At 46.5% G+C, this 15,463-nt stretch overlaps 1 protein-coding gene across 3 annotated transcripts in view; it reads right to left on the bottom strand.

The window, feature by feature from the left end:
- Nucleotides 1–14,561, bottom strand: part of AGO2 (argonaute RISC catalytic component 2) — a 58,957-nt gene extending 44,396 nt beyond the window's left edge. For all 3 annotated transcript variants that reach the window (XR_013988272.1, XM_081012570.1, XM_081012571.1), the window contains exon 1: nucleotides 11,172–14,561. Coding sequence is in view for 2 of the 3 variants with exons in the window: in XM_081012570.1 (XP_080868696.1) it covers nucleotides 11,172–11,214 (43 nt within the window). In the remaining variant the exon portion in view is untranslated. The remainder of the gene's footprint in view (nucleotides 1–11,171) is intronic.
- Nucleotides 14,562–15,463: the final 902 nt, after the last annotated feature.

Raw genomic sequence — 15,463 nt, 5'->3', positions numbered from 1 at the left:
CTTCCTGCTAAATGTAAAGCATACGCCACTATTGAGAAAATATCTCTTCCAAGGTACTAGAATGCCACAAGTAACTGAGCAACAAAATATTAATTTTGCATGATATCCTATGTCTAACTATGTGCACTGTTACACCATTATATTTCTATGCAAATATCCTTAAGAAGCATGACATCCAAGTCCCTTTCACGTTCACATGGACACACGGAGAATAGCAGGTTAATATTTACCACCTTAAATTGTGCGGAGAAAAGGATTGCAAAGTAGCCACCTTTGCAATCTTATCTCCGAAGGGGGGAACTGTAGCAGGAACCCCCCCACCCCAATCATTCTGCTTGTACAAACTTCATACACACACACACTCACACACTACATACGCCACATTTCTGTTATAAATTCATAAAAAATCAACCATACATTGGATTTGCACTGTTCCATTTTTATTTTACTCCATATGACAAGAACTAAGAAAAGGGGAGGGGGGTTTGACCCTGGTCAGCCAAAATCCCTTCACTGTCTCAGCACATCTGCAGGAGCCCTGCCCAGATGATCCCAGACAGAAGACAATCAAAATCACAAAGAACTTGCATATGGGAGTGGATTCAGCATGGACTGAAACAAAGGACAATGATCAGATCTTCCCTCAGGGGGCAGGAAACTGCAAACTCCCTTTTGTCTCCTGGAAGTGACTCGAGGGGTAGGGGGGAAGGGAGGAACCAGCCAGGTGACAAGACACTCAGGTTACCACCAACTCCTCCCTCAACCCCTCCTTTCTGTAATGTATGCATGATGTTACCACCACAACTCCACCCTCAACCCCTCCTGTCTGTAATGTATGCATGATGTTTCTGGGGGTGGGCTTGATCTAGAGGAGGGGAATTTCAAAAGTTTTTATAAGACCTGGCACACCATTTTTCTGGGTCCTTCCTCTCACCTGCGAGTGAGGGGAGCACCCTGTCGCGACAGTCTTTCTTCAATAAAGACCAGGCCTACAGGCTGCTGATTTGCTTCAATTTGCTCTGGTTGGTGTTTTATTTTTGTCCAAGGGAGCCCTCAGATTTTTCCTGCAACACTACCCGAAGGAGTCTCAAAGCGGCTAACATTCTCCTTTCCTTCCTCCCAACAACAAACACTCTGTGAGGTGAGTGGGGCTGAGAGACTTCAAAGAAGTGTGACTAGCCCAAGGTCACCCAGCAGCTGCATGTGGAGGAACAGGAAGTGGAACCCGGTTCACCAGATTATGAGTCTACTGCTCTTGACCGCAATGCCACACTGGCTCTCAGTGTGAATGGAGGGGGTGTTGTGGCAACCTCTAGCAATATATGTGCAGCTGAGGCAAATCTGTGTGAAAGAGGCATATCCCTGCTATCATGAGTTCATCAGAACCCTCTACAGGTAGCCCCAACTAGCCCAGTTCCACTATGCGCTGCAACAGTGTTTCTGAAGGCTACCCTAGTGCATTTGGGGATCTTCCTCCCCCCAAAAAAGCTCAACAACTTTGGTCAATCCAACGGGTAGATCACTGCCATGTTTTGTTTGTTTTTTTCGTGGGAGTAGATCGCAGTCTCTTGGGAGTTGGGCATGCTTGTTCTACAGAACTCTGAAGGGCAGCTTGCAGTCTGTATACAATACTGAGGTACATGACCTGTCATACAACTTTCTATAATGCAGCTGGCTTGTTTTAAGGCAGTACAAACCACAGAAAAATTAAATATATTCCTTCTGCTCAAAGAAAACTTGCATATTACGGAGTCAGACATGCTAAAGCTTTCCATATAAGAATTTATTTATACACAGACAACTACACATCAGTGAGAAGAGTTCTAGCCTAGGCTTCTCCCTAATCTGCTAGTTTTCCATGGCCTTCTCTATACACATCCCTGCAGCCTGAAGCAATACAGTGTGGCAACAATTTTATTGCCTCCTCTGTTGTATGTGTGAACTAGGCCTAAAATGTCTTAAATTATTCAAGCTTTGTTTTAGCTTCACAGAGAGAAGACGCCAAATAAATCTAAGTGGATCGATCAACAGGAAAATGCTGCAGTCAGATGTCATATTATGTCAACAAGAGCATTCATTGCAACAGCCATTTTTGTTTCTATAAACCAGGGGTGAAAAACCTGTGGCCCGTGGCTCTCCGGATGTTTCTGACCACTGGTCACGCTGGCTGGGGCTAATTGGGGCTGAGAGCTCAATAACATCTGAAAGCCACATGTTCATCCCCTCTGCTATAAATAAACAATTATGATTATCAAACACATGTGTTCAAACTAGCATTTGCCATCCAGAAAAGAATATGGATTGGATTCAAACTAAGTTTAGTTAAACTTCAGTCCTAATGAAATCAGTGGGACAAATTAGCCATGACATAACTGAAGTCAGTTGAATTCAATAGAGAGTAAGTGGTTGGATCTAGAATTGGTTCCAAACAACATAAATACATCAAAAATTTAAATATCTATCTTAACTACATGAAATAGCTTGCTTTTTAGAAAAATACTGAGGCTGGCAATTAGTTTTCCCACCCTTTGCAAGATTTTAAGAGAGAAATAGATGGTGTTTTAGTAATCACTTTGTCTTTGTTAGACGGAGTAGCGCAAAAACAAGCTGTTGGGATCAGCCTCCATTAATTAGTCAAAAAGTGGAAACATCCAAAGCCTGGGAGAAGCTTGTACACATCTCCCCACATGCAACAGGAGCCAGAAGTGACAAGTGACATCAAAAGCAGCCCAGGTGAGCAAATCCCACCCTGTGTAGGACTCCAACATCTGGCTGCTTTCATTTCATCCAAGACCTGCCATGGCCCAGAGACTGGAACAGCAGAGTGGCAGCTGGAACAGCTGAGGACGGGACAGTGGATTGTATACACCTTTTCCTCCCCCTTTACTGTGCCTCTTGCATCTGCTGCCAGAAGCTGCAAGAGAAATCAACAGCTGCCTGAGTAAGGAAGCCCAACACAGTGAGGAACTAACCTGATGACTGAGCTACTGTATATGAAATGCATTGAAAGCTGCCTTCACAACTTTGGTTAAAGAGTGGGGTATAAATATATCTATGCACATGGAAATGTATCTATCTATCTAAGTTACAACTTTGTATATTATACAGCTTTTTATGTTATACAAAGTAATACTGAAAACCCAATTAATCCAGAGCTTTAACCTCATCCACCTTTATCAATCTGCTGGTAAGAGCCAACACACCATTTAAAACCTGACCTTCAAATAGTATAGTATAGATGTCTTAATGTATTCTTTTCTTTTCCGGTTTTAATGTATGTATGTTTTCGCTTTTTCTTTTTGTAATTTCCTTTGGGTTGTCTGTGGCAAAAAAGCAACTAATAAATTGAAGAAGAAGAATCTCATTTTTTAAAAAAGTGTCATTTTTATTATAATTGTTGACATTTAAGTGGCATATAAATAAATTGCTTTCATTTTTTGTGGTCATTAAATAATTTTTATATTTGCAGTACAAGCAGAGCTTGTGGGGGGGTTATATGTTTGTGGTGGCTCCCCGTGGAATGCTCTCCCCAGGGAGGCTTGCCTGGCACCTTCATTACATATTTTTAGGTGCCAGGCTAAAACATTCCTCTTCTCCCAGGCGTTTGCCAAATTAAACAATCTATGGCCTTAAACCCTCTGTGTGTGTGTGAGAGAGAGAGAGAGTGTGTGTAAGGGTTACTGTTTTTGTTTGTTACTATGGTGTGTATTTTTGTGTTGTTATATTGTAAACCACCCCGTGATCCGTGGAAGAAAGGTGGTATGGCAGTTTATTTAAGAATAAGAATAATTTCCACTCAACTAAGCTAGGGGTAGGGAACCCCTGTGGACCACATCTGACCCACAACCTAACCTGATTCAGCTCGCTGCCTCAGGAGGGTACCTGTGAGTGGTCCTTTGCTTTCATGCAGAGTAGTGTGGTGGCTACATGTTCCCTTGGCTGGCACTAGCTGGAGGGAGGGAGGAACAGAAGGAAGATGTTCTTTGTTCTTGTTTTTTTAGCAGGGCAGCTGGCTCCTCTTCTTGGGCGACACTTGCTTAAGGGAGGAAAGGAAAATCAAAGGGACAAGCAAGTGCCATAGGAGCAAAGCAGAAAACTTCCTTCACTTTAAGGCACCCAAGGGAAACTGAGGTGAAGAGTAACTTTTTGCCACACTTTAGGAGACACTGGAGTCTGACTCTCAACTCATGCAACTAACACGGGGTCAGCAAACTTTTTCAGCAGGGAGTCGGTCCAGTGTCCCTCAGACCTTGTGGGGGGCCGGACTATATTTTGGGGGGGAAATGAACGAATTCCTATGCCCCACAAATAACCCAGAGATGCATTTTAAATAAATGCACACATTCTACTCATGTAATAAAAATACGCTGATTCCCGGACAGTCCTCAGGCCAGATTTAGAAGGCGATTGAGCCGAATTCGGGCCCCAGGCCTTAGTTTGCCTACCCATGAACTAACACTACACATCAATGCGTTGAGGGAATGGAAGGAAAGAGAAGGGGGGGAGGCTATCCATCCATATGTGGCTCTGCTTCCATCCACTGGGGTATGGAGCTGTCATACAGTGGTACAGCACATAGTTTGTTTGCAAAAGGTCCCAAGCTCAATGCATAGCATCTCCGTGTAGGAGTCCTGTCTGAAATCTTGGAGAGCCGCTGCCAGTCAATTTTGACAGCGTTGAGCTAGGACCATCACTGATCCAACATGGTGTAAGGTAAAGTATAAGGCAGCACCCTATGTTACATTGTCAGTACCAGCCCTGCCCAATATTGGCTTCAACTCCTTCCCCTCACTGAATCTTCCCACTGCTCAAGGACTCTTCTAAGTAATAATAATAAAAAAGTTACCCATCCCTGACCTAAGACACTGGCCTAAGTAATTATTTGAACCAAGACTATGTACTGATGGAGAATATTTAGGAAAAAAATGGTAGATTTCTTTCATGTGATTTGGGTGTACTGCATTGTTTTAACGTGGCACAAAAATCTATTAGTTCTCTCCAACTATAATTCAGGCAACACACAGAAGTAAAAAAGTGCACTTTTAAAACAGAATCAAACTCTCAGCATGTAAACTACTGAAAACCATTTCTTAGATTTCTTTTAAATCTTTACAGAAGAAAAAATGTGACACACCATTTCAAGCATCTACAGCACGTGCATATATTAAGCTTATTTCCAAATTAAACCTTTAATTACACAAAACCAAGAACACACAAGTAAACATGCTTTACTGGATTTCAATCAAGCCACCACTTCAAAACACACATTTCTCTCTCACACACCATTTAATGGGTTGTTAACTGCTGTGCTGCAACAAAAGACATTGTGTAAAAAATTAATGCAGATGATACTTTATGGTAAGCAACTTCCACAAAGTTCGGCTTCAGTTCTGGAGAACTCAAAGCCTTATGCTCAAAGGCAATTGATTCAATAAAAAGGTACTATGTAAAATATTTCAGATCTTGCCGGCTACAAGTTAGGATTTAAGTCCTGAAAACATAAAACAAGCATATTGGGTAGAATGTAAAGTCATGTAGTTGTTGAATTCCTCAACTAGGAATTATATTTGGGCTTTCACTGTAACTTGCTGGGACACTTCCCCTTAAGAGGATAAGGGCAGTACTTCTGGATAATATCAAGAATTCTTCAAAGTCTGGATCCTGTTTCAGACAGTGGTCAAGCAAATGCTTCTGAGAAGCACATAGCAAAGGGATGAAAGCAACAGCCCTCCTGTGCTGCTGCTCCACAGCAGCTAACATTCAGCAGTCTCTGAACCCAGAAGGGCTAGATGCCTGCCAATACAAAAATAACTAATAGTGTTATGTCTCAATAAAGATGCACAAAATGAAGAATTAGTTTACCACTCACTAAACACAATTATGCTGGGCCCATTGCATGTATGCTACTGGGAAGCACCTGTGCCATGAAGAACGAATATGAAGGGAAAATACTTTCAGGCGGTATAATTAACTTTGCTTAGTATCAGGCAGGCTGATTCTGAAAATCACCTATGCATTACACTTCACTTATTCCTATTACATTAATTCAGTGACAACAGCATGCAAACTACTATATAGCTGATCAGAAGAAACACAATTCCTTTCCAGAAGCCTTGCAATCTACATTAGGCAGGAAAGACAGTATTCATTTATTTAATGTATTTATATCCATTTAATGTATTTCTCCCAATCAGGGGTGAAGAAGAGATACAGGACTGGTGTGATATGGAAGTGGCAACTGAGATATTGGTAAGATCCCACTGTATGTATCTGAACACTATGAAAGACAGCAGGGAGGGCAAAGTCACCACTGTTGTGTGTTTACACTTTACAACTCTATGGGCAATGTCAGATGACTTCCAGGCATTAAAAATAAATTAACATTTTACACCTTTAGTACAATCAGTGGTAGAAACTGAGCTATGAAAGCTAGGAGCTAAATGGCACCTTAAACTTAGGTTATGGGTGCAACAACGGAATGTTTAGGTGCGCTTTTTAAATAAAAAGAACACAAAGTTGAAAATGAATAAACTGCAACTAAAATATTATGTTCATTTTTCACACGATCTAGTCCTTTTCCTGTCCACACACTAATATTCTTAAGAGGGTATCTTCTCCAATCTACAAAGAGTAGCTGGAAGTGGGGAGGCAGAAAAAGGTCCTCCTTTCCTCCCACCCTGCAGTTTTAATCTGAAATCTTAGGTGTAGTACTGAGCCCTGAGCTCAGAAACTGCTCGTGCTAATGAAATTCCCTGTCGCAAAATGTACCTAGAGCAATGGGTGTTTTGAACACTGGGTACAATACACCCTACCCCCCCCAACACACACACACACACACACACACACACACACACAAACGATGGAGTATCTTTACTAAGAACAGGCAGGGAGCTGGATGTTTTTAAATCAGCAATGCTGGAGGAGTGGGGTATGCAGCTAAGAACCGCTGCCAGAAAAGAAAAGTTGCTTTGCTCATGTTTGCCACCTATTTTTAAAGGGCAAGATAAGTGTTTAACTTTGCATGATGGACTGGTAGGTGCTGCAGAAACATGCTCAACCTCTGCAGAATGTTCTAAGAAGCAAAGCAAACTTCTACAATTTTCACAAAACAGCACACACTTTTCAGGAGGGGATACACTCCTCATTAGAAAGAGTGCCAACAGCATCCAAGGAGCGCCCACAGAATTAAAGACTTGGCACAGTTAGAGCGCACCCTGGACTAATAGCTATGTTTTCCTAGCAACAAGCATCAGGTTTGAGAGCAGAGGAAAATGCAACTTCCTCACAACAGAAGCAGTTATTAGATGGGAAATATCTGATCTGATGCAATAACTATACAACTTACTGTACTTTTAACATGCTACCTGTCTGGAAGCCCCAGGTAACATGCCTTAAGTGAGATGCCCAGGAACATCTCAAATACAGTGGTACCTCGGTTAAAGAACAGCCCTGTTTACGAACTATTCAGTTTAAGAACTCCGCAAAACCGGAAGTAGTGTCCCAGAACCTTACCTCAGTCTAAGAACAGTCAAGCTGAACAGTGGAAGGGCACCGGCGGCAGGAGGCCTCATTAGGGAAAGTGCACCTCAGTTTAAGAATGGTTTTGGTTTAAGAACGGACTTCCGGAACGGATTAAGTTCGTAAACCAAGGTACCACTGTATGCTGATTCAACAAGGAGAGTAAGAAAACAAAAAGTGATTTTAGACCAGATAAACTCTGTGAAACCCTAGCTAGTAATATGTTTAAAGGGCCGCCAGAGATGTTAAACTTTTTAAATTGCTAATTTCTGACTATATGGAGTATATAAAAACAAGAAAACAATGGAACAGCAACTGAGCTCAGTACACTTCATTGATCCAACACATCATGGGAGGTCAACCTGTAGCAAAGGGAGCTAGTTTGTTGCAAACATCTCCAGGAGAAGCACATCTTCAGACTCCCAAGCAGTTTGTCTTTATGCTTGCTTTTTGTTCAGTACAAAAGGCATGGATGCAACATGCGCGCTGTTGTGGCACTATTTTTTGGCCAGACTTGTGGCACACTTGCCAGACAAGTTTACCAGCACTTCCATACATTCTTATTTTGGGCGGTTGTTTCAACAAGATAAATATTTGGTACAGAAGGAATAAACAAAATCCCTAATTTCACCTGTTCAGCTTTGATGCTGTATTGCCTGTGCACAACAGAATGTAACTTGCACAACACATGCAAATTATATAGTATAATAATGACAGTGCCCATCAGTACACAGAGATATTTCCAGTTCGGTCCAGCAGTGAAAAAGTTCTCAATCTGAGGGTTGCACTTCATATTATGAGAAGGGGCACAAAAATTGTCAGGTCACTCTGACAACCAGAAATGGACCCCTAACATAAGGGGTCCCCCCTATTCTGGCAGGTTCTGGATCCAGAAGAGATACTACATGGACATAATGTGAATGGGATGGTGGTGGCAGTTACCCCATATCAGTAAACTTGGAAGTGTGAGTAAACTTGTAACCATACCTTCGCACTGAAACAGAAGTGCAACATTTGGTGTGCAGCTGGCAGCAAGATGCTATGAAGACATATGAGAAATGGGGTGTGCATATGTGTCTGTGTGCGATATATTATTGTGTTTATATCCCATCCTTCCTCCAAGAAGCTCAGGGCAGCATACATAACATCCCAATCCTCACAACTGTAAGAACCTGTGTTGTGTAGTGGTTAGTGTGGGACCAGGACTCAAATCCCCATGCAGCCAAGAGACTCACCAAGTGATCTTGGCCCAGTAACTATTGTCTTAACCTAACCCACCATACAAAACAGCTGTAAAGGTAACATGGAGCTGAAGAACCACGTACATCACCTTAGGTGCTTGAAGGAAAGGCAGGATATAAATATAATGCATAAATATCTGTAAACGAGGATGAATGGCCCAAGGTTGGTCAGCTTCATGCCTGAGTGGGGATTTGAACCTGTGTCTCCCTAATCCAGCACATCACACTAACCCAAATGCATATATGCATTTGCGCACACACACGTATAACAGTATGTGTATGCACATACACAAAAACATACCGTATTTTTCATTCTATAGGACGCACCGGCCCATAGGACGCACCTCGTTTTTTTGGGGGGGGGGAATGAATAAAAAAAAATATTCCCCCCCCCGCGGCTGCCGCCCCAAGCCTCGCGTGCTTCAGGCTGCAGGCTACCACCCCAAGCCTCGCACGCTCGGCGGGACCTCCTGCCGGGCGCGCAAGGCTTGCAGACACTCGCCCGAAGCACGGGGAGCCCTCCGGAGGGCTCCCCGTGCTTCGGGTGACAGGCTGCCGCCCCAAGCCTCGCGCGCTCGGCGGGACCTCCTGCCGGGCGCGCAAGGCTTGCAGACACTCGCCCGAAGCACGGGGAGCCCTCCGGAGGGCTCCCCGTGCTTCGGGCGACAGGCTGCCGCCCCAAGCCTTGCGCGCTCGGCGGGACCTCCTGCCGGGCGCGCAAGGCTTGCGGACACTCGCCGGGGCTGCAGGCTGCTGCCTGCAAGCCTTGTGAGCCCGCGGGAACTCCCACGGGCTTGCAAGGCTTGCGGATAGCTTCCTGAAGCCTGGAGAGCGAGAGGGGTCGGTGCGCACCGATGCCTTTCACTCTCCAGGCTTCAGCGAAAGCCTGCATTCGCTCCATAGGACGCACACACATTTCCCCTTCATTTTTGGTGGGGAAAAAGTGCGTCCTATGGAGCGAAAAATACGGTAATTTATAATGTATATAGTGATATATACACACACACACACACATATTCCCACAAGTATCTTGATGGTCACTGTGAGAACAGGATGCTGGACTAGATGAGCCACCAGCCTGATCCAGCAGGGCTTTTCTTATGCTTCTTCTATATGTGTGCATAAATAGAATCATAGAATTGTAGAGTTGCAAGGGATCCCAGGGTCATCTAGTCCAACCCCCTGCAATGCAGGAATAAATGGTGGGCATTATATATGTGGTGTTGCATACACATACAAATATAAAGGCGAGTCCACAGTGGTTCTGTTTTAGCACCAGCGAGCCTCTTGGATGGCAGCTAATGGAGCATAACAGTAGTAGTGGACTGAACTCTTTTCACATCCAGCCCAGGCAAAGATACTCCTGCCACCATCTCCCCTACCCAGACCCTGCCTGCCCCCATCACCCACCCCATCTTTTTGCCAATGCCCATTGTTCGGCTTCACTCTCTTAAAACTGCAAACCGGCCGGGGGTCCCCCCTTACAACAGAGAAAGGCAACCACAACACGGCGAGGGCAGCCACTGCCAAAACACAAAGGAGGCAGCCATACAAAACACACACAGGCGCCCCCTTAATTTATTTATTTTTCCACTTCCCTCTCTCCCCCCCCCTCCGCGCAGCCGGGAGCCCTGATGCTTCGCGACCACCCAGCACGCCCCCCACGCCAGGGGGTCTCTCAGGCGGCGCTGTCGCGAGGCTGCCCATCCCTCCCTCGCAACCGGTCTATTGGGGGGGCTGTTGTGCGTGTGCTTTTCACTTTAAAAAATCAATTGCGGGAAAAAGGAGGACTGCAAGTCCGTGTGCAAGTGGTTTTTATTACTTTTATTTTTTTTAAAGGAGCCTCGGAAAGCGCAGCGCCACCTTCGCCCCCCCCCCCACCGACTCCACAGCTGAGGTAAAAAAAGCGGGCAAGAGGAGCCTTTAAAAAACCTCTTCTCCCTCGACCCGCAACCGACACCCTCCCGCTGCTGCTGCCGCCGCCCTCCTCCTCCTCTTTCCGGGTCTCGTCCAGGCAGCTGGCGGAGGAGGAGGAGGAGAGCCGGCAGCGAGGGAGGGAGGCCGGGCGGCTGAGGCGAGACCGCCGCCGGCGGCGGCCGCTCTGAGGGAAACGTACCGAGCGCCCCCTCACAGAGCCCGGCCGCGCGAGAGGGAGCGCGCGCGCACCTCCCTCCCTCTCCCCCCCTCCCTCCCGAGAGACCGTTGGCGGCGCCTCGTGCGCCTCCTTCGCTGCTACTCCTGCGCCTCCTTCCTCTCTCTTTCTCCTCACAAACCCGGTTCCCGCCTCAGCGCTGCCCACCCATTTAATGTTTTTTGTGGGGGGGGGGGAAGAAGAGGGAGAAGCGCCGCCTTTCTCTCCGTTCCCTCGTGGAACTGGCGGGGTTTGGGGGATAGAAGCGGCAGCTCACTCACCGGGTCCCGCGGCGACGGGGGCCGCTCCCCCCGCCGTGTACATGGCGGCGGCCCTCGGGCGGGCGGCGTGGCGCCCTTTTCTTCTTCTTCTATGAGGAGAGCGGCGGCGGGCGGGGAGGGGGGAGGCGAGGCGGCAGGGAAAATAATAAGAATGGTGACGATGATAATGAAATAAAAATAAAGCCCGCCTTCTCCTCCTCTTCTTCTTCTTCCTCTTCCTCCTCCCTCGTCGGCTGGAGCTCCGCTGCCGAGGCCCCCCCGCCAAACTCCGGCGCCAAGCACGGTGATGGTGGCTTTGCTGAGGGCGGAGGGAGCCGAGCTGAGGCGAGGCGGGCAGGGCCCGAGAGGAGGAGCCGGCGGAGGAGGCCGCGGCGGAGGGCGGAGCCGGCGGAGGCCGCGGACGAGGGGAGGAGAAGGAGGCCGCGGCGGCGGCGGCGAAGCCAGACGCTCCGCCCCGTCAGGCGCCGGCCCTCCTCCGCTCCCGGCTTTCGTTTCCTCCCCTCACGCAGCGGCGGTGGCGGCCCCGTTGCCTCAGATGCCCTCGTCGCACCGTGTGCCTCGCCGCCTCACGTAGCACTTTTAAACTTAAAAAAAAACACACACACAAGCCAAAATCTTTTTTCCCCCAAGAAGACCAGGCGCTGGAATGTTTTTGAAGCGAGAAACAAGAAGAGAGCATGAGGGGAAGGGGTTTTTTTGGCGTGTGCGCGCGTACTTTTTAAAATCACCTCACACTTTCGGGTTCGACAAAGATGGTCAAAAGCCCCACAGAGACTCCAGCTCAGTGGTTCTCAAACTTTTTTTTTTCTCCCTCTGGGCTACGCTTTCGGAATAAAAATGTGCTCGGCCACGGCGATTTTTTTCATTGACAAGAAAGTAAAACGGAAAGGAGCGACACACAGCAGTGCTTGAATTAGGACATAAAACACCACTGCTTTGTAATACGGCCACGAGACATCCAGAAAATATAAAGCGATGTGGCTACTTAAGAGCATTCCCAAAATATAATATTGATTGTCCTTGAACTTTCCCGCCACACCACGGTGTTGCACAGCACCCTTTGATAACCAACTGGACCACGAGTCTCTTTCTTGAGAGTGGGGAGAGACCCTAAATGGCAGCAGTTCAGCAATGAAACATCCAAAAAGCCACTATAGTAACCTAGTTTTCAGACATGACATAAGCTCTTCTTGCTGGGAGTTAAAGAAACGAATATGTTGAAGAGAAAAAAAGTTGTTGCTGGTGATAAATATCAAATGATGGTGAGATTTGAAGGCAGATACTACAATCCAGTCCAACTATGCCCATTTACAAAATACTATTTTTTGGCACCTGTTTCTGAGTCTTTTCAGTGGTATTGTCCCATCTATGAAAGAATGCCTCAACCCCAAGAAGATCATCTCACACCTATGTTACTGTCTCGTTCCACCAAGTGAACTCTTTGTAATGTTGGGTTATCCCTAACAATTGGTTTTTGTGTTCTGGAGCGATTCTGACCTCCCTGCCGGAATAGAGTGGGACTGTTACTTCTCTTGATCTGAACATTATACTTCTGTTGATGCATTAGCTTTTTTGCGGCTGCATCACACCGTTGACTCACCGTGGACTTGTGGTCCACCAAGACCCCTGGATTCTTTAAGTCAGGTTTAGCCCATCTTATATTTGTGCATTTATTTATTCCTGCCTAAGTGCAGGACCTTACATTTATCCCTACTGAAATTAATTTTGTTAACTTGGGCCCAGTTCTCCAATCTGTTGAAGTCATTTTGTATTCTGATTCTGTCTTCTGTGGCATTAGGTACCTCTCCCAGTTTGTTATCTGCAAATTTGATAAACATTCCCTCAATTCCTTCATCCAAGTCATTTGCAAAGATGTTGACCAACCCAGGACAGAACCCTGCAGTACCCCACTTGTCACTTTTTCCCCAGGATGATAAGGAACCGATAATGAATACTCTTTAGGTTTGGTCAGTTAACCAGCTACAAATCCACTTAACAGTTTACCTCGTTCAACCCACATTTTATCATTCTCAGAATTTCTAGAAATTATGCCTAAATAAATGCAAGATATCTCTAGTGCCCATACATAGGCACACACACAGGGAAGCCAATGTGAGCTATTTTTAACAGACCCTAGGACAATTATGTTTTCTGCCTTATTTGCAGTACAGTATAACGAACATAGGAAGCTACCTTGTACTGAATTAGGCCATTAGTCTGTCGATCTCAGTATTGCCTCTTCTGTCAGCTGCTCTACTTGAAAATGCCAGTGGAGACCGAACCCAGGACCTTTTGCATGCCACTTCTGAGGCTGGGGCAACAAGGTTGTGGCATAATGAGGCTGTCACTTTACCTATTAGCCTCGAAGTGTTACTAAGGTCTAAAAGGCAGCAAGTTGCTGTGATCTTTCAGCAACATTAAACTGCAAAGGTGCAAAGCTGGCAACCCAGTCACAGCCCCCTAGTCTTGCTGGCTAGAGCTTCGGTTGCTGGCTTGGCAAGCACAGCAACTGCATTGAACCCAGGCCAGAAACCCCCACAGGTGTGGGAGCAATCTCAAAGCCCTAGCTGAAGAGACCCACCAAGCCATGTTGTTTGGGCCCAGTTCCTTGAGGGAGAGGGAGGCCAAGAGAACTTTGAAAGCAGGTGGAATGACTGAGGACACCTCCACCCAGCTGCCACCACTCCATCCTCCAGCCATGTCAGACTTACAGTGGTACCTCGGGTTACATACGCTTCAGATTACATATGCTTCAGGTTACAGACTCCGCTAACCCAGAACTAGCGCTTCAGGTTAAGAACTTTGCTTCAGGATGAAAACAGAAATTGTGCTACGGTGGCAGCGAGACGTCTCATTAGCTAAAGTGGTGCTTCAGGTTAAGAACAGTTTCAGGTTAAGAACGGACCTCCGGACCGAAATAAGTACTTAACCCGAGGTACCACTGTATCCTGCTAAAGAGGCATGGCTTGTGTGTTTCGTCTTAGGCCCTGTCATTACTACACATTTAAAGCACTATGATACCTCTTTAAACTGTACTGGCTTCCCTCCAGTGAATCCTGGGAATTATAGTTTGTTATGAGTGATGAGAGTTATTGGGGGGACGGGACCCCGTTATCCTCAGAGAGGTATACTTGACCCTAGGAACTGGGGAAACTTAGGAAACTTAAAAGTTCCAGCAGGGCAAAGCAGGAAATTCCCACCGAGAAGATATTGGAGTGTGATGTGGGGTGATCACATACCCAAATTATTCCCCTCCTTCCAATTAGCACTTTTTCCTCGAAAAATCAGGTTTTTGTCCTCCCTCCCTCCTAGTCCTATTTCCCTTCCCCATAGCCCAATCCTGAGCAGAGAACGATCTCTGAGCATTGGCGCGTGTTGCTAAGGTAGCCCTCTCAGCAGTGGCGCCAAAGGGCCCTTCAACTTTGCCTGCATTTCTGCCAGGCAGGAAAAAAAGAAAGAGACAAAGGCTTGAGCGACGCAGCGTTGATCGGGAGGCAGCGGTGTGACTGTGGCGGGAGGGGGGTGGAGTTTGGCCGCTCCTGGTTACTTCAATGAGCCCAGGACTGTGAATGGGGCCCCTCTAAGAGTTTAAAAAACAGCTGCCCGCCCCCTTCCTCCTCCGCTATTGGCTGACTCCCACGCCGCCTAGCAACGGAGCAACAACCGAGGCTTAAAAAGCGTTCCCATCCTCATGCGACATGCGCACAAGGCGTTTGAGAGGTAGCGGCGGGGTTCGGAGCGGCTCGCGGAACAGCCTCTCTCCTTCGACTTCCGGTGGCCATCTTTGTTGGTGGAAGCGGCTCCGCTTGCGTGGGTGGCCAAAGGAGGCACTGCGCAGGCGCTGAACAGGAACATACATTGGTTGGCTTTGATGTTTCGATACTGTACTTCCAAGCAAGAAGGGAGGCGGCGGGGAACGTAGTTCGGGGACTCCTCCCATCCCCTCCGTGACGTCATCAGCGAAGCGTCAGAGTAATTGAGGGACTCTCCTAAATGAAGTGATAACAAGGCTTTCAAGGGTGGGGGCATCTTATTATTATTATTATTATTATTATTCAAATTTGCCTACCGCCCTTCATCTGAATATCTCAGGGTGGTTCACAGCATAAAAATACAGAATAAAATAGTACATAATTAAAAGCATACTACACATTTATCCCCCAAGAATCCTGGTTCACACAGAGCTACAATTCTCAGTAACTTTTTAGAAATGACAGTTCTCATGATTTTTCCTGGCAAGGACCGCAGACTCGCCTTCCCTCGTATAATTGTTCTCTGGCGCCTACATTTGC

This window comes from Podarcis pityusensis, assembly GCF_964106645.2.
Source record: "Podarcis pityusensis genome assembly, chromosome: 7".
NCBI classification, from domain to species: domain Eukaryota; kingdom Metazoa; phylum Chordata; class Lepidosauria; order Squamata; family Lacertidae; genus Podarcis; species Podarcis pityusensis.
This window is presented reverse-complemented; position numbering and strand designations above follow the sequence as displayed.